This window comes from Vicugna pacos, chromosome 2 (genome assembly GCF_048564905.1).
Source record: "Vicugna pacos chromosome 2, VicPac4, whole genome shotgun sequence".
Taxonomy (NCBI): Eukaryota; Metazoa; Chordata; class Mammalia; order Artiodactyla; family Camelidae; genus Vicugna; species Vicugna pacos.
The window spans coordinates 44,172,050-44,191,956 of NC_132988.1; the positions used below are offsets into that span (position 1 = coordinate 44,172,050).

The window sequence follows — 19,907 nt, forward strand, 5'->3', positions numbered from 1 at the left end:
GAGTAAATATCAAAATATTAAAGATTACTTTTAAATGAGCACATTTTTTAAAAGACTCAGTCTGTCAGCAGATAGAAATGTAACAGTTATTGTTCTTTCAAAGTGGCCTCACCATCATGATCCTCTTTTTAAACTTATTTTTGCTAATACCTATATTTCCAAGAACAAGGGAAATTTTTTTCTTACTTGCAGTATGAATACCACTACACAGTACTGTAATGCATCAGGTACCAAGAGCGGAGCCCTCCCTGTCCAGGGGCTGCATTTAACCTTAGTGAGAACAAAAGTCTGTATGATCCCACTTCCACCTGCTAGGAAGTGCAGCAAGTGTGCACAGCAAATGCCAAAAAGCACTTTGAACAGGAATGAACGTCAAGGCTTGGCTGGTTATCCTCATCTTTCTTCACTGTCTCCGAAACTATCTTTTTAAAATTCAGAGTCCACTTTTTCACATGAATTAATTTTTCAGAACTAAAACATTATCCTAAATTGTATTATTAATTTAGCACTACCCTAAGAATTATTTCTCTGAACATCTTCTACACAACAAAAATCAAGATTATTTGTTTTTCCAGTTCAGAAGTTTCATGATTTTTTTTTAAAAACACACTTAAAAACACTCCATTTGTGATTTTCATGAAGGATGAAAGTGTCCAAAGGTCTTCCAAACAGAGGGTCAACTATACCTTTAGATCCTTAATTTTGTGGAAGAAATGTTGTGGAACCCACATGGGCCTGAGCTGTAAGACCTTAGCAGTAAGACTCTGGTCCAGAACCCTCACTTTTAAAAGTCCCGAGATTCCACACTTGACCTAGAACAAAGCAGCAATTTTTCTGAATTGTCTCTGTGCCTTCGCGTCCAAAATTCCCCTACACTTTGAGACCTGGGGGACAGAGTCTCAAATTGGATGTAAGTCTCTTTTGCCAAATCATCTTCCCAGGAGGATTCTGATGCACACTGCAATTTGCAAACTTTGTACAACAAGAAAAAAATCAATGGCAAGATAATGACACAGGCAGCACCACTCACCACCATAAGGAAAAACCCTTGAGAATCACCTTCTTCTTCAACTCTGTCAGTAGAAAAGGTGATACACTGGTCTTTCTGGGGAGGCATTCCTTTTGGACAGACACATGCTATATATTGCCGACCAGGCAACAAGCCATTTATGGTGACCTGGTTCTTGCTGGAGTCTGCATTAAGCAGCAGCAGGTCCTTCTCACCATACTTGGAATACAACACGGTCACTTCTGAGTTCTGCGTGGTGTTAATGGTGTTCCATGTCAAAATCACACTCTCTTTGGTCTCACTGACCACCTGGAGGTTTTCTATTGTGGCATTCGTTTCCATAGGCAGGGCTCGATCCAGCAATGCCAACTCTTCTCTTTTACTTGCACTAGCTAGGGGAAGCTTACCGCCACCCATCTCCACCTTTAAATTTCTTTTTCCATCTGGGCGGAATGACTGCCGCCTGGCCATGGTGGTGCTTGTGGAAATTCTAGTTCTTAGAGTCGTGGTTGAAGAAACAGGGGAGGAGAAGAAAGGAGATAAGGAGAAAGAAGCGGTGGAGGGAAGAGATGAACTAGAAGTAGGAAGAAAAGTAGAAGAAGCCGGGGAGGAAGGAGAGGAAGAGTAAGGCCAGGGAGAGGATGATGAATCAGGCAGAGATGTAGATCTTCTAGATCCTGGCTGGACCTCTTGCTCCAGGTGATCCTCAGTTCTTCTTTCAGAACTGTCTGATGATATAGCCGTTGTGACGACACCGACCACTGTCACAGTAACCACAGCTTCTGACACCCCAGCCAAATTTTTGGCCTTACATTTGTAATCCCCAGCATCCATGTAAGAAATGCCTGTCAAGCTTATTATGGACCATCTGACTCCCTCCCCTGGAGATTCCTGAATTACTGGAAAACAAAAAAAAAGCACACTCTATGAGAAGAAAGAAAGAAAAGACTCAAGCAACATGCTGACTGAAAAGGAAGCAATATTTGGTTCTATATGTGTACTTCTCACAAAAGCCAAGAGGGAAACGACCCACTGCAAGTCTCTGATAGCAGGCGATGGTTCTGTAAATTGTTTATGTGAAAGTCTAGGACATGCTGGGTGCCATGAAGTCTATATGGGAAGTGGTATTTTAAAAAGACACAGGCTGAGAATTAAGGAACTTCTGCCTTGGTAAACTTTCGTTCACTAAGTAGTATGTGATTCTAGATAAGTCGATTAGTGTCCTTAGGCCTCTGTTTCTACATTTTTTAAATAAGAGGATAAGACAAAGATCAGAGATCTCTTCCAAGTTTAGCTCACTGTGATTCTGTAGATGTTTATCACAAGACTTTACTTAAATACGTCTCAAAATATTTTTTCACCGTAGTAAAATGCCATTTATCCACACAGAAAGTACAGCAGATCATTTTCTGGCATGGAGGAGTCATAATTTGTATTCTTAGTAATTTTCCACTGCATATTTAATTTAGATAAACTAGTAAACCATGGGTTTTTTTAATTTGTATAATAATATAGTTTTTGCAAAATTGGGATTTTACTTTCCTAAACACTAAAATCTGAACATATTTCCATTCTGTCTTGATTTCTGAAGCTTTCTGAAAAATAATAACATACCGAGCGATATCTCAGTAGCCAGAATTTAACTCAGTACCGTAAACTGGGCTATTCACTCTATCTATTTGTAACAATATTAGGCCTTGACTTTTTTTTTTAACTCCATCAGATTTCATTATTTCAACCTCAATTTAAATTTAATTTGGAAGAGTTTTAAACTATATTCCTTTAATCATCAGACTACCACTGTTGAAACTAAGGCCAAAGCACTGATTTGGTCACAGTAGGATCTAAAAAGTCTAGGTAATCAACATTTCTAAAAATTATACTTTTGCCTCATAACAACGTTTCTATGTAATTTATTATTTAAATAATCATTCAAAAATAAGAAACTTGTATGAAATTCTCTTAAAGAAATTATCATGGTTATACATTTTTAAATGAGCAGTATCCAAGATGATGGAGCAAAGATAAAGACAAAGGTCTTATCTGCAACCATCCATCCATAGCATCATGTTGTTCTCCATTTAAGAAAAAATCAGATTGTCTAAACTCATCTATGGAGGTAATTAAGTAAACTGAGGAAAATATTAACCAATAAAGTGTTCCTTTCAAATTTTCTTCATCCAACAATCTTGGCATATCTTAGGAATTCAATTTTCATTAATTTTGTTTGTTTTGGGGGTGAGATAGTTAAGTTTATTTATGTATTTATTTACTTTAATTTTTTTTAAATGGAGATACTGGGGATTGAACCCATGACCTTGTTCATGCTAAGCACGTACTCTACCACTGACTTATACCCTCATCCCATTCTCAGCATATTTCAGTAGAAACAACCAGCCAATTTCAAATCTTACAAAAACTTGAGATTAAGTTCAGTCATTTGTAAACTCCTTGTTTCAAAAGCGTGAATTAAGAGGATACCTGTATAATTAACTGGCGAGCTTTCTGGTCTGCTCCACGTGAGCTGTGGGGTGGGGTAGCCAGTGGCATCACACCGCAGCAGAACATTACTGCCCAGAGCAGATGTAATCTGGGTGGCCGAGGTCATCACCGATGGCTTTAGACACTGCTCCAACTCAGCCCGCTGGAACAAAATCCCTGCGAGGCGTTCGGGTTCACTGCAAATCATCAGTGGATCAAGAAGTACTACTGCAGGGTCAGCAACTTTTGACAATGCCATTATTTTGGAAATGTGACAGTCACAGAGCCATGGGTTGTCCTGCAGACCTAAACCAAAAGGGAGGAAAAGGTTGATAAAGGTTCTCCTGATAACTTACATTTACATCACAGCCTTGTGGGATAGCATTTCTGCACTGTGTCCCTAAAAACATAAATGTTTTGAGGGATCAAAGAGAGTCATCTCTGTCAGTTTTGCTCTGCACTCCAGCCACATAAATGAATGTAACCTGTCAGTTCAGATCATTAATGATCGTAGCTAACAATGAGAATTTACTCTGTCCTAGACTCTGTTCTAAGCACTTACCTGTATTACCTCATTTAATCTCAACAATCCTATGAGGAGGTGAATATTATTTCCCCATTTTAAAGATGAAGAAGCTAACAATATCGTTAATTATCAGAGAAATGCTAATCAAACTACAATGAGGTATCACCTCACACCAATCAGAATGGCCATCATTAAAATGTCTACAAATGATAAATGCTGGAGTGGATGTGGAGAAAAGTGAACCCTCCTACCTTTGGTGGGAATGTAGTTTGGTGCAGCCATTATGGAAAACAGTATGGAGATTCCTCAAAAAACTAAAAATAGACTTACCATATGATCCAGCAATCCCACTCCTGGGCATATATCTGGAGGGAACTCTAATTCCAAAAAATATATGCACCCCAATGTTCATAGCAGCACTATATACAATAGCAAGACAAGGAAACAAACTAAATGTCCATCAACAGATGACTGGATAAAGAAGATGTGGTATATTTATACAATGGAATACTATTCAGCCATAAAAAATAATAAAATGCCATTTATAGCAACATGGATGGACCTGGAGATCATCATTCTAAGTGAAATAAGCCAGACAAAGATAAAAAAAAATTCCATATGACATCACTCATATGTGGAATCTTAAAAAAGAAAAAAGAAGATACTAATGAACTCACCTATAAAACAGAAACAGACTCGCAGACATAGTAAACAATCTTATGGTTACCAGGGGAAAAGGGGTGGGAAGGGATATATTTGGGAGTGTAAGATTTGCAAATATTAAATTCTATGTATAAAAATAATAAAAACAAATTTCTTCTGTATGGCACAGGGAACTCTATTCAATATCTTGTAGGGGGGGAGGGTATAGCCCAAGTGGTAGAGTGCATGCTTAGCATGCAGGAGATCCTGGGTTCAATCCCCAGTACCTCCTCTAAAAATAAGTTAAAACTAATTACCTCCCTCACCCCTGCCAAAATAAAATAAATAATATCTTGTAATAACCTTTAATGAAAAGGAATATGAAAAGAAATATATGTATGTATATGTATGACTGGGACATTATGCTGTACACCAGAAATTGACACATTGAAACTGACTATACTTCAATTAAAAAAAAAAAAGATGAAGCTAAGACACAAGAGAAACCAAATAATCTGACCAAGATCATGTAGCTAATCAGTGTCAGAGTCAAAATTTGACTCTGAGAATCCAAGTACCTTAGAATGTCATAAATACAATGATAGAGAGGTTTCTAGGGTATCATGAAAGCATTTACATTATTACAAGGATTACAGGATACTGAGAGGCACCTAGCTCAGCCTGCAATATATAATGATTTTGTGTGATTTTAAAGTATACTGAGGTAGTACAAGTTCTATGTTGCAAAAGGATAGAGTGAGATGCAGACAATTTCAGGAGATAAAACTGGAAAGACTGGTAGAGGCTAGAACATGGCTTGGCATGAATGTCATAGGAGGTGGCCATGGAGGTGCATGGCTCAAATTCCCCTTCAGAGAGAATCAGCAGCAGGGAATACAGCTAGCTGACGGCCTCCAATTACAAGTGCCTTCAGGGTCTGCCTCAGCTTTCAGAACTGCCAGCCAAAGTATTGTGGCCTTCAAAGAGGCTGGCAGTAAAAGCTTAAAGAAAAGTGGGGAAAACGTTACAGGAAACTAGAGGAAAGAGGAGCCTTGTTATACAGTGGTAGACAGTTCAGCAAAACTGTCACCTGTGGCTAACACAGACAGTAGAAAATGCACTCAACAAAATGAATGTTCTAGCTAAGGATATCTGCACAGTGTTGAAACTGCTGCCTGATGCCTTTTGCTGCTCATAGTAAAATGTAAAGAAGAGACAACAGGTAAAGGAAGGACTGTTAAATGTAAAGGAGCTAAAACTCGCTGGATTCTATAATTAAACTGTTTCTTATACCCAACCTCTCCAAAATTCTCAATTTAAGAAAGGGCTTCAGAACAAAAATCAAATCCAGGGTAGGTGGTTCTGTGAAGTCAGGTGCTCATAGCTCAGAAGGATCAATGATGGTGCTTCAGAGCCTTCAGTCAGACAAAAGTCTCTCAAAGGATATTAAGGATGATGTCCCAGCAGCCTTACATAAAGTCCAAGGTAGGAAAGGGTTTATTTCAAAAAGATTTGTGGTTGTGGAGTGAATTATATATTGATTCTTAAAGAGAGACAAAACTGAAAGTCAAAAAAAATCCAACCATGGTGAAAGATTTAGCTGTTCATTCATAAATTCTAGATTTCTATTTATGCCTACTTTTATTGTAATAGCACTTTGTGACTGATTCATGGTTCTCTGCCAGTGTTGGTAAAGTTTGCTGTTTTTTATTATCTTCTACACTGGAAATTTCTTTTCTTTCATGGGTAAATTACCTTGACCTTCCTTCTCTTACATTTAGCCCTGTGAATCTACAATCACTAAATACTGATTTAAATTCTACTCAGCCTAACAACAAACATCAAATTCATTCTGTCATATAATAATTAATATATGTAGGATACTTCATACTTTTAAAACACTTTGACCTCTGGGATTCCAGATTTTTTCTTTATAAAATAGTAACAACACAAGTTGACAGTTACTGATGGCTTCCTATGTGGCAAATACTGCACTCATCAAGAATTGTAAAAGATCTATGTTTTGCCCTGCTTTAAGGTAACAGACTCATTCCAGTTTGCCACAGTTTTATGGGTGTTGGCAGAAGACACAAGACTCCTAGTCAAAGATGAGGAACAGTTTATGATTTGCAGTTCTGGAAGGAGACATAATTTTTATTATATGGGTAGTAAGCATTTTTATCCTTTGTTCTGGAGGGAGACATATCCCTACCTTCCAAAGTGGCTCTCTACTCAAACATGCTTGATAGTTCAGAACAAAAGGCAGTCAGTATCTGCCTCTGCTCACAAATCATTATTTTAAGAATGAGAAAATGCTCAGGGAGGTTAAGGGATCTGCCCAAGGTCACACAATCGGATACAGTTAGGATTTAAACCTTGGTATCTTGATCTTAAAGCTCCCATTCTCAACAACCGTTTATATGTCTTATATGGACCTCAGGAAGCTAGTATGATTCTTCTAATTTCACAGTAGAAGATATTAATGCACAAAGAAATTACTGCCTTGAGGTAGTAAATAGCTTAAAGTCCTGACTAAGTCCCAGGTGTTCAAGGCTCCTGGTCTCACACTTCTTCCACAAGAACCCATCTCTTTGTCACCTAAAAACATCTAGAGCCATGGGTGGCAGCTGTAAGTGCTGTTGTCTCCAAACAAATGTTAAAGCAGCGATATTTGGAGCATAAATGTCCGCATAGGGAGACATCCAAGAGCTGTAACATCAACAGTTTCATTAATGCTTTGAAACTGTTATAAAAATGTATTAATGGTGACACAAAATTCTTTTAAAAAGTTAATCTAACTGGTTATATCTAAAAATTATGTAAACCAGGAGTAAATATTTTTAAATCCTTCAAAAATAAAGTATTTGTTTGAGCTATGAAACATCTAAGGTCAAGAGTATAACATTTAAAACCTGAATAATAATACTGGTCTGACGGCAGGTCACCTTCAAATGTTTTTTCTTCTGGGGACAAAGGTACAAGAACTCTCTAAAGTTAAACTATTACTTGTACTGCATTCCTTCAAGTCAATGCATCAACCACAGTTGGCAATTTGAATTAATTAATTTATTTTATATAAGTATTCTTGGATAGGGGCAAATGAACTTTGCCTTGCTCCTTTTCTAAAAGGATAGTTTTTCATGCATCACAGTAGTTGGATTAAACGTGCTATTCTTTATGAAACATCAGCAATAAGTTCTAGTCCAAAAGCTAATCTGCAGACTCAGCTCTTAAAAGGCAACGACCATGTCTCAGTCAGCTCTGTGGAGGCAGCTGCATTTAACAATTCAAGGGGGTGCCAGAGCAATTGGACATCTGTTTGGGAACGAAAAAACCTCAATTCCTACCTCACATTACACTCGAAAACTATTTTAAGATGGGTCATAATCATAAGCATAAAAGCTAAAAATTAATACAAAAGTTAAAACGATAAAGAAAGAGTATCTTTGTGATCTGCACGTAGGCAAATATTTCTTAGATGGGACACAGAACTCACTAACCAAAAAAAAAAAAAGATAAATCAGATGTCATCAAACAACCTTAAAAATTATAAAGAAATATACCAATGGTCAATAAGCAAATGTAAATGGTCAATTCCATTACTTGTCAGGGAAATTCAAACTAAAACAACAACGTGATACCACACCTTGACATATCCACAACAAAGAATGACTGAAGTGAGAAAGACTGACTACCTCAAGTGTTGGTGAGGATACAGAGCAGGTAGATTATGCCAGTAAGAGTGTAAAACAGTACAACCTCTTTGGAAAATTGGCAGTTTCTTAAAAAGTTACATAAATATAGCCATCCTATGACCTAGCAATTTCAATCTTAGGAATTCATCCAAGAGAAATGAAAACATGCTACATAAAGCTTTGCACAAGAATGTTAATAAGCAGCTTAATTAATAATGCTAAAAACTGGAAACAGCCCAGGTGTCCAACAACAGGAGAAAAGATGAACAATTGGTACATTCATGCAAATGAGTATGACTCAGCAGTAAGAGACTACCAGTACATCCAACAACATAGATGAACATATAGCTGAGTGAAAGAAGCCAGGCACAAGAGTGCTTCTTAAATGATTGCGTTTACATGAAAAATCTAGGGTAGGAAATTTAACCTATGGTAATAAAAGCAAAAAGAGTAGTTCCCTGGGCTGGGGAGAGATGGACTGAGAAAGGGCACAGGGGAACTTTCTGGCATGAAGAAAATATTCGTATCTTGATGAGGGTGTGGTTTTGTGCAGGTACATGTTTATCATCATTTGCCAAATTGTACACTAAAGATCTACTGCATCATACCTCAATATCCAAATTTTTAAAAAGTTTAAAAAATGAAAGTGATGTCTTTGGAGGTGAGCTGTGAATTTGAAGCTTGACTCTGCCTCTTTACCAGCTGGATAAAGAAGGTGATGACACCAGTGTCAAGTGGAGTAATATATGAAGCTATGAGAGGCTTGCATAGGGCAAAATGGATCCAAAGGTTCTAGAGCAATAAAAGATGATGGGATTGGGACTGACAACCAAAATCTGTGGGAGTTAGAAGGTGGGAAGAGAAATGATGGTCACAAAATTTGAAATCTGAAAACAATGCATGCTTGGATTGGGCATATTTATAGATCTAGCACAGTGGCTTCATATAGTTCTTCCTGAAGCATGTGCTTACAGTGGTTCTGATATATCTAAACAGCAAGCTGATAATTTATGTAAATAAAGGGGTTAAGAAGATCAAAAAAAGAGAGAAAGTGATGACAATTACAGACCCACCTCATGGTTTGTCCTAAAGGCTGAGATACTGCTAGGTAGTCCTCAGAAGAGTGGCTGGCAAGGAGTAAGCCTTAACTGTGTGGATTTGTCTCCTCTACGTCTAGAAAAGAGTGGGCACATCACAGGGACTGAGGAGTGTTTGCCGAACTAAATTAATGCCATTTCATAAAATTCTACAGTAATATTCAGGGCCACCACTGCCCTTCTGGTAAATTCCATTCTGAATAGAAGAGCCCTTTACAATTGAACAAATGTGGGTACCAGTAAAAAGCACTCAAAAAAGTATTTTATACTCTCTCCCACTGTAGGTTTTTTCCTCCAAGATAAACAGTGTTGGGCCTTAACGGAGTCTGCCTAGGTAAATATTTTCTTATTCTTGAGAAAGAGGCCATGGAAACTTACCTGTATTACAAATCAATAATGTAGTTTCATGGTAATTTAAATGTTTACTTGCAGGACACTAGTTTATGTTTTATGGATACATTAAAGGACAATTTTATTAAGTTGATATTTCTATTCATGCAGAAGAGAGAAGGAGTAACTGAAAAGCATCTCCCTAAATTCGTTTTATTAAATAAATAATGTGATTTAAAGAGATCAGTAAAATAATACATATATGAGGAAAATAAATCTGGTAATTTTACATTTGTATTAGAGTAGGGAAGGAGTGGGGAAGAACATGGGGTCTAGAATCAAAAGGCAACCAAACCCCAGCTTCATCACGATGTGTGTGGTAAGTGAATTTGGGCAAGTGTTTTAGCTTGGGCCTCACTTCTTCATCTATAAAATGGGGATTAAATGGTACTTACCACAGAGTTAATGTGAGTCTAGAAGAACTTATATCCATAAAATAAAAGAATTAGGCTTAGCCCTGAGTAAGCATCCCATCAATATTAGCTATTACTGTTACTATTTCAAATAGAACCTGTTAGCAACAATAAACATAAGGCAATAAAAATGAAATGAAAACGAAATATGTCCCACTATTGTAGTACAAAGGTAAATTCTACAGGGCAGCTGGAAAGATATAATTGCTACAGTTAGACACTGACTTCTACCAAATCTAGAGCCAGTTCTCATCACCATATTTTAATGATGAAATTGGAAGATTCAAATATAGTTAAAATATCAAAACAATCAAACTAGAGAAGTCTTTCTTTATAAGACACTTGCATCTCAGTCATAGCTGCTATGGATTATTGTTGAACTAAAATCATAGCCCCAGACAATGTCTACCTCATAGTCTAAAGAACCATCACATAACTTAACATTCTCATTGCACTCCTGTTAGCAGGATGGAGTAAGTCCTGTCATCTCCATTTTCCAGATGAGAAAACTGAATTTTCTGTGTGTGATTCATAAACATGAACTAGTCTTCTTTTGAGAGGGTAGCACTTCTTTCCCTGCTTTGTTACATAGTAGTCATGGCTTTGCTAAGGTCAGCTGCCACACATGGCTGGACATATTTCAAAATATCTTTTGTGATTTGTTATCATGATTATAAAAGTAATGCATGCTCATTGCAGAACATTCTGAAAATACAGAAAAGCAGTAAGATGTCAGAGAATAGTTAACCAGTAAATGTAACTTTTTAGTGTTTTTCTTTGAAAATGTTATAATATTTATGATTATGCTTTATGCACAATTATATATCCTACTTTCTAAATTTAATGTTATACTGAAAATATTTTCATGTTAGTTTTAAAAGAATCTGAACCCTTCCTCAACAAAATATTAGCAAACCAAATCTAATAATATATTAAAAGGATCATACACCATAATCAAGTGGGATTTATTCCAGGGATGCAAGGATGGTTTAAGATCCACAAATCAATATAATATATCACATTAACAAAATGAAGGATAAAAGTCACATGATCACTTCAATAGATGCAGAAAAGGCATTTGACAAAATTCAACATCCATTTATGATAAAAACTCTCAACAAAATGAGAGGGGATGTATCTCAACATCATAAAAGCCATATATGACAAATCCACAGCTAACATCATATTCAGGGATGAAAAGCTGATCCTCTAAGATAAGGAACAAGACAAGAATGCCCACTCTCACCACCTTTACTCAACATAGTATTGGAAGTCCTAGCCACAGAAATTAGGGGGAAAAAATCTAAAAAGGAAGAAGTAAATCTGTCACTGTTTGCAGGGGACATGATACTATATATAGAAAACTCTAAAGAACCATCAAAAAAGTTAAAACTAATAAATAAATTCAATAAATCCACATGATACTAAATCTACATACAGAAATCCGTGGCATTCCTGCACACTAATAACAAAATTATCAGAAAGAGAAATTAAGAAAACAATCCCATTTATAATTGCATCAAAAAGAATAAAATATCCAGAAATAAATTTAACCAGGAAGGTGAAAGACCTATACACTGAAAACTCTAAGACACTGATGAAAGAAATTGAAGACAATACAAACAGATGGAAAGATATCTTGTGCTCATGGATTGAAAGAATTAATATTGTTAAAATGTCTGTACTATGCAAAGCTATCTACAGATTCAATGCAATCTAATCAAAATTCCAATGGCATATTTCACAGAACTACAACAAATAATTCTAAAATTTGTGTGAAACCACAAAAGATCCCAAGTAGCCAAAATAATCTTGAGAAAGAACAAAGCTTTATGATGATTCCTGATTTCAAACTACACTACAAAGCTGTAGTAATCAAAAGAGTATAGTACTACCACAAAAACAGGCACACAAATCAATGGAATAGAACTGAGAGCCCAGAAATAAACATACATATACGTTGACAATTAATTTATAACAAAGGAGTAAAGAACACACAAAGGAGAAAGGGCAGTCTGTTCAATCAACAGTGTTGGGAAAAAAGCCACATGCAAAAGAATGTAACTAGATCACTATCTCACACCATACATAAAAATTAACTCAAAATGGATTAAAGACTTGAATGTAAGAATTGAAACCATAAAATTTCTAGAAGAAAACATGGGTCAGACCTTACTGACATTGGTCTAAGTGATGTTGCTGTGGATCTGACTCCAAAGGCAAGGAAAACAAAAGGAAAAATAAACAAATGGGACTAAACTACAAAGCTCCTGCACAGCAAAAGAAATCAGCATCAGAACAAAAAGGAAATCTACTAAATGGGAGAAGATATTTGCAAGTCATATATCTGATAAGGGATTGATATCCAAAACACATAAGGAACTCATACAACTCAACAACAAAAACAAATAAACAACCTGATGACAAAATGAACTGAGGATCTGAATAGGTATTTTTCCAAAGAAGACATAGAGATGGCTAACAGGCACATGGAAAAATGTTCAACATTACTAATTATTAGTGAAATGCAAACCAAAACCACAATGACATACCATCTCACTACTATGAGAATGGTTATTATGGAAAAGACAAGAAATAACAGATGTTAGAGAGGATATGGAGAAAAGGGAACCCTCATACACCATTGATGGGGCTGTAAATTGGTGTAGCCACTATGAAAAACAGTATGGAGATTCCTCAAAAAATTAAGAACAGAACTGCCATATGACCCAGCTATTCCACTTCTGGGTATTTATCCAAAGAACACAAAAATGCTAATTCAAAAAGATATGTACACCCTGTGTTCACTGAAGCATTATTTACAATAGTCAAGATATGGGAAAAATCCAATGTCCAACAATGGATAAAGATATGGTATATACATACAATGGAACACTATTCAGCCATAACAAAGAATGAAATCCTTCCATTTTCAACAACATGTGAATGGATCTTGACAGTATTATACTAAGTGAAGTATGTCAGACAGAAACAAATACTGTATTATATCACTCATATGTGGAATTCAAAAAACAAACACTTACACCAGTCAGAATGGCCATCATTTAAAAGTCCACAAACAATAAATGATGGAGAGGGTGTGGAGAAAAAGGAACCCTCCTAAACTGTTGATGGGAATGTAAATTGGTGCAGCCACTATGGAGGACAGTATGGATGCTCCTTAAAAAACTAAGAATAAACTTATCATATGATCCAGCAATCCCACTCCTGGGCATATATCCAGAGGAAAATATAATTTGAAAAGATACATGCACCCCAATGTTCATAGCAGCACTATTTACAATAGCCAAGACATGGAAACAACTCAAATGTCCATTGACAGCTGACTGGATAAAGAAGATGCGGTATATATGTATGTGTGTGTGTGTGTATGTATGTGTGTATGTATATGTGTGTGTGTATATGTGTGTGTGTGTGTATACATATATATACACACATATACATATACATATAATGGAACACTACTCAGCCATAAAAAAGAATAAAATAATGCCATTTGCAGCAACATGGATGGACCTGGAGATTGTTATTCTAAGTGAAGTAAGCCAGAAGGAGAAAGAAAAATACCATATAATATTGCTTATATGTAGAATCTAAAAAAAAAAAAAAAAGGACACAATGAACTTACCTACAAAACAGAAACAGTCTCACAGACATAGAGAACAAACTTATGGTTACCAGGAGGTAAAGCAGGTGGGAAGAGATAAATTGGGAATTCAAAACTTGCACCTCTTGGGGAGTGATGGAAATGTTAGCTATCTTGAAATATGTGTAGTTAATGTACAGGAACCATACCACAATAAAGGTGTTAAAAATAAATAAAAAGTAAAATATGAAAAAACAAACAAACAAAACAAAAACAAACTCATAGATACAGAGATCTGATTAGTGGTTACCAGCAGCTAAGGAAACTGTTGAGGGGTTGGTGAAATGGATGAAGGGGATCACCTGTATGGTGATGTACAGTAACTAGACTTGTGGTGGTGATTACTTCGTGGTGTATACAGATGTCAAATTATAATGCTGTACATCTGAAACATATAATTTTTTTAAAAGAATCTAAACCCTAAAACATAAAGCTATTTATCTCCATGAACAATGAAACTTCATAACACTTATCCATTTAATCCTTAAGCTCTCATTCAGATTTAACTCACAACTGAAAAATATCACTATTCTAGAAATTATTTCCTCATAGTAACATTAGGAACTAATCATTAGAGAGCTATTAATACCAATTTAGTAATATGATTTTATTTTCTACTATATATCACCATTGGGTAATTTTATTAGAACCAAGAATTGCTTCCAAAGAAACTTTAAAAAAATACGCAGAGAAATAAAATCTCAATGTTAGTTAAGACAATTTCCACCCGTTAGCTTTGCTCATAAGGATCAAATTAGTGACTAGAATGAAGTAAATAAATACTACAGTATGGGTTTGCATGGTTCCTATCAGAGTGTTTACTTGAAGGACCCTACAACTACTGTTAAATTCAACTAATTTTTTCCATAACCCATCCCACAATACTTCTTTTATTTTTTAATTAAAAACATTTGAAGGACTAGATAAGTAGTGGGCAAAACATGAAATAACTATATGAGAGAAATTTATGTCACTTTTTCTCTATCTGGCTAATACTCATATTTTAAGTCTCATAAGCATCATAATGCATATACATTTCAATAAAAGTAATACTAAAGCCATTTAGTGTTGTCACAGTAATTTTTTCCCAGTTTAAAAGTTTTTTGTTGAAGTATAGCTGATGTGTCATATTATATGTTACAGGTATACAATACAGTGATTCATAAGTTTTAAAGGTACACTCCACTTATGGCTATTACAAAATATACAATACTTTCTTCTTTATCAGAAAAAACTCAAATTTATCTTTTATTTTATTTACACTTTACTTCAGCAGATGCTTGGCAGGCAATATTGGTCAGGAGGAATTTCTGGCACAATTTCTTAACATCTAGTTGCTTCTCATTCCAAAAGTCTTATAAGTCATTTCACTGGCCAGACACTCAGAATTTCTTTCATCCTTTTGAGAACTACAACTTCTTCTGTAGTCATAATGGACATAATTTGTGAAATGAGAACACAGCCTTATTCAGTGAACAAAATTTTAGCAAATCAAACTGTTTGGTCAAAGCCTCAGGCTTGTGTCTCATACAAAAGTGGAAGAGGCCTCACTGCCCACAGATACCACTGAGAAGGGTCTCAGGTCACTGATTTCAATCAGGCAACCACATTTACTGGGCATTCATCATGTGCAGAGTACCCTGAAAGCACTGTGAGAAGATACAAGAAAAGAAAGGGTCTCGCTGGAAGGAGCTGACATGTTAAGGACCCAAGAAAATATTCATAGACCCTAAACAAAGCCAGGATCTAAATATACAAAGCTGCACTGAGAGACCAAGTCCATTAGGACACTCATTTGGGGCCAGTAAAATAACTGGTGTCTCCACTATTTCTTCTTAGATTAAGAAAATTTGGAAGCTATTCTTACTAATTAAACCACTGCTACCTCATAAAGATGCTGATGCCTTACTCCCACACCTGATGAGCCTCATCAAGAGCTGAAAAGAAACCAGGGCAGAAGGTTGGCCATGGCAGAGTAGGAAGCACGTATGTGCTCACAAGAATCAGTACCGGTTGGTAGATTTTGCCACTCTTCTTCAGGCTCTCTAAGAACAACGTTAGTCACTCAGTTTATGAGGCCAACTCCCTTCCCTGCCCCAACACACACACATACACTGCTGCCCTCACTCCACACATGTGCATGCTCATGCACACACACGCGCACACAAACACACACACACACACAGAGCCATTACACCTTACACGGGGCAGACTGGTAAACTGACCTAGGTCAAATGGTAGAGTACTATTCCATTGAAAATGCAAGTACAGAGTAAAACTCCAAATTCAATGGACATGAAAATATTGAATAACTGAAGGTACACAGAGCAAATTATCTGGACCTGAGAAGCCCAGAGGATGTGAACTTACCGAGAATAATTCTTCTTGGTGAAAGGTCCAGGCTTCTGGACGATATTGTAACTAAGCGGGACCAGCTTTCCAGGAAATCTGGTGGAAGTGTGGTTAATCTGTTGCTTGATAAATCCAAGTAGGCAAGGTTCTTCAGGTACCTGACCGCCTCATTTGGCACACTGGTTATTCTGTTATTGTGCAAATCCAGGGTCCTTAGACGGGGCATGTCCCTCAGAGATGTCCAAGGAAAAGCAGCCAGAGAGTTTCCATCCAAGCGCAACTCATGCAGCTGCTTCAGGTTGTAAAAGCTGCTGGTGTCAAGGCTGGCCACAGAATTATAAGTCAACCAGAGGTACTGGAGCTCCACCAGGTAGTAGAAGGCCTCGGCGGGGATTCTACGGACAACGGTCTTCTCTATGCGAAGCTTCACAGTGTCCACGGGGATGTTCGTAGGTACCTCATTCATATCCATGTCATTACATAGCACCGACCTAGTGTCACAGAGCGGAAGGAAACCTGCTTTCTGAAACTCATCTGAAGAAATAATACTTATTTGAAACATGCATCAATTTTTCATCTCCTACTCGTTTTTTGAAAAAAATCTCTTCAGCCTGGCTAACCTGTCCATTAATGATTCATCATCATCATCATCATCTTATAGGTTGAACCATATGAAATGGTCATTTGAGGTGGTTAAAAAACGATCAAGTATCAGCAACTTCATAGGATTCAGCCTGATTGATGGAGCTCTTCATGTGTCGGGCCTGTGCATCGAGGATCACATCCATTCCCAAATTTAATCATCACAATAGCCCAATGAGCTAGATATTGGGTAGTAGGTAAAGGCACCATCTCTAGAGTCTGGCTGACCTTGGTTCAAATCAGCTGCCTCCTTTGTGGCCATGGAAAGCCACTTCACCAATCACTTACCTCTTTTTCCCATATGGTACTATTATTGAAACGGATGGAAATTTTTACATCTTCCTGGCACATAATAAGCACTCAATGGGTGTTTGCTACTATTATCATCAATCTCACTTTTACAAATAAAATAACTGAGGCCCACCAATATTAGGTAACTTCCCAAGGTCACAGAGCTAGTGGTTACACAACCACCTTTCAAACCCATATCTGTCCAACTCCAAAGTGCACACTCAAACTTTTTAGGAAACAGACCATTTTAAAGGAATTCCTCTTGAAGTTATAAACTGATCCTTTTAAAGATCATACAAGAAGGAGAGACAGCAAGAGAAAGGAAGAAAGAAAGAAAGGCAGAAAGGCAGAAAGAAAGAAAAAGAAAGAAAGAAAGAAAGAAAGAAAGAAAGAAAGAAAGAAAGAAAGAAAGAAAGAAAGAAAGAAAGAAAGGGCAAATGTTCATACTAGATGTTTAAAGTGAAGCTCTGTTTTAACAATGTGACATGTGTGTTGCTTTCAGCCTACAGAATAAACCGGAAACTACAAGTTTATTTATTTTTTTACCACTCACTAACTTAAGTAACCTTGAGCAAGTCACATTGTGCTCTTGTTTATTGGCACATGTAAAACAGGCATAGAAAAAACAAGCCTGCCCCATGTGTGGGTGTAAGGTATGAAGAATCAGAGAATTTAGATTCATTTTAACCTGAGAAAGAAAAGATTTATCTCTCATTATATATTAATCCTCACTGGATTGCTGAAATTGAACAATAAGAAGTGTTGCAAACCATCTAAATTATAATGCATCACATAGTTAGTTATAGTACATAACAATAAAATGGCCATTCAGTAAAACACATCACATTAAATCAGTGAATTCTGAAAGCCAGCCTATAATGTAAAGAGGGAAACAGCAGAAGCCATGAGGTACTGATATGCTGGTCATGTTGTCTCCTCTCTTTAACTTTAGGAGAAGAGCCTATAGAATCCTGGGATTCTCCAGATACACCTGTTACTCTTCACCTCTATTCTGAATCACACATTTCAGTGCTGCTTTATACCAGAATGATCCAGTTTCTCCTCACTCAGCCAGCATTCCAGTACACTGGGATGGGAGGAAGCCTGGACTGGAAGCTAAAAGACCCAGCATCTTTATCAGCCAATCACTGCAGCAACTCAACACTGTGACCTCAGACAAGTCATTTAGTCTCTATGTGGTTTAGTTTATTCATTTAGAAAATGACAGTGGTCGAACTAGATTATTTCTGGAGTTCTTCTCAGGCATAATATGCTATGAACTTTATAAAATCCACCAGTAGTGGAGCCACCATGGAGAAGGAAACATTTCTGTGATTGTTTTCCCAAAAGAAGCCTGGCCTGCGTCATTAACTGTTGCCTATCTTCTACTAAGTAGGTCTTTAATTTGTTATATTCTTCTCACTGTGTTTAGCCACCTAGTGAATATCTTGGAGATACCAAGAGTTAGTAAGGTAAATTTTATACCGTATCAAAACAAACTACTCAAAAACATGTGTTAATTATTATTTATTTGTATAAATTTGTAAGACATAAACTGAGCAATTTTTTTAACAAATTAAGAGGCTTACTGTTCACTTTAACTGAGTGACAAAAATATCTGATTTTGTTATTAAATATCTTCTCAAAAAAAATCAAGGTCTACTATGTTTAGCTAACAAGAGTTTTTTTGCTTTGCATTTAACTTCTATTTAAAAGGACTCATGCACATTATGAATAAGTATTTATTCTCACTTCACTTTTTTTTTTCAAAAAAAAAAGTAGATATTAAAGTAACGCAGAGGTTAAGTAATTTCTGTAAGGTCCCTCAGTGTCTGCAACACAGAGTTGACACGTTTCTTTAAAACTTCTCTTCTTTGTAAACTCCAATATCTTAAAATGAGAAATTCTGATTAGAAACCTCTCTAATTTCTGTTATGTGTTCTCCTTCCTACTTCCTAAGCTCTATCCAGTTGGCATGAATAATCCTCAAAATGAAATGGAAAACCCTGGAAGCAAATGATCTGGGCATGTCACACACCTACTGATCGGCCCTGCCCTCATGTGCTTTCTATAATCAGGCTGAGCTGGCCACACGCATTTCAGTGGTTTGACCTCCTGCAAGGTTCGTTTTGTGAATATGAGTGCCATGAATATTCTTGTAACACAGAAAGCGTCTGAGAGTCTCAAAGAATTTGAGGGGCTTTGAAGGAACTAAACTGCTCTAAATGAAAACAGTGGCGGAGTAGGCAACCAGGATTAACACAATTAAATTAAAGCTTATCTACATTAAACCTTCTCTCCTCTGATTTCTGATCGACAGTTTGCTTTCAAATTAAGGCCATCTGGTTTGAGTCCTTTTCCTCGGAATCATTAGAACACTTAGTAGCAAGGAGGGAAGCGTACCTTGATCCCATGCCGTCATTTCTGCCGTGATTGTCACAGGTGCACTGTGAGGGACACGAACAGCTCACTCTTTCCAAAAAGCTAAGCGCAATGCACAGACTTGCAAAGAGACGCATGGCTCCTTTTAGAGGTTATTTGGACAAAAGGTAAAAACCAAATCCTAAGCATTCAGAAACTGGTGTGCCAGGAACACAAACGGCCATTTAGCAACAGCAGATTACACAGGATTAGCTGAGATCTGTAGTTACTTAACCTTCAAGTGTATCTTGCAGCGGATCAATCGACCTAGCCTTTGAATC

The 19,907-nt window shown here is 36.8% G+C and overlaps 1 protein-coding gene across 1 annotated transcript; it reads right to left on the reverse strand.

Annotated features, from left to right (window-relative positions):
* Window positions 1-523: 523 nt before the first annotated feature.
* On the reverse strand, window positions 524-19,724 carry LRIT3 (leucine rich repeat, Ig-like and transmembrane domains 3). The gene is made up of 4 exons (XM_006212046.4): window positions 19,609-19,724; window positions 16,291-16,763; window positions 3,491-3,796; window positions 524-1,908 (listed from the first exon to the last, which is right to left on the reverse strand). The coding sequence occupies exons 1-4, from the start codon at window positions 19,722-19,724 to the stop codon at window positions 785-787; spliced, it is 2,019 nt and encodes a 672-aa protein (XP_006212108.2). The 3' UTR covers window positions 524-784.
* Window positions 19,725-19,907: the final 183 nt, after the last annotated feature.

Excerpts from the sequence above, each read along its gene's own strand:
- LRIT3 (XM_006212046.4), bottom strand. The coding sequence starts at position 19,724 with ATGCGTCTCTTTGCAAGTCTGTGCATTGCGCTTAGCTTTTTGGAAAGA. Across the intron at positions 16,764-19,608 it reads AATGACGGCATGGGATCAAG|GTCGGTGCTATGTAATGACA; the intron begins GTACGCTTCCCT and ends CTGTGACACTAG. Across the intron at positions 1,909-3,490 it reads CTCGCCAGTTAATTATACAG|TAATTCAGGAATCTCCAGGG; the intron begins GTATCCTCTTAA and ends TTTGTTTTCCAG.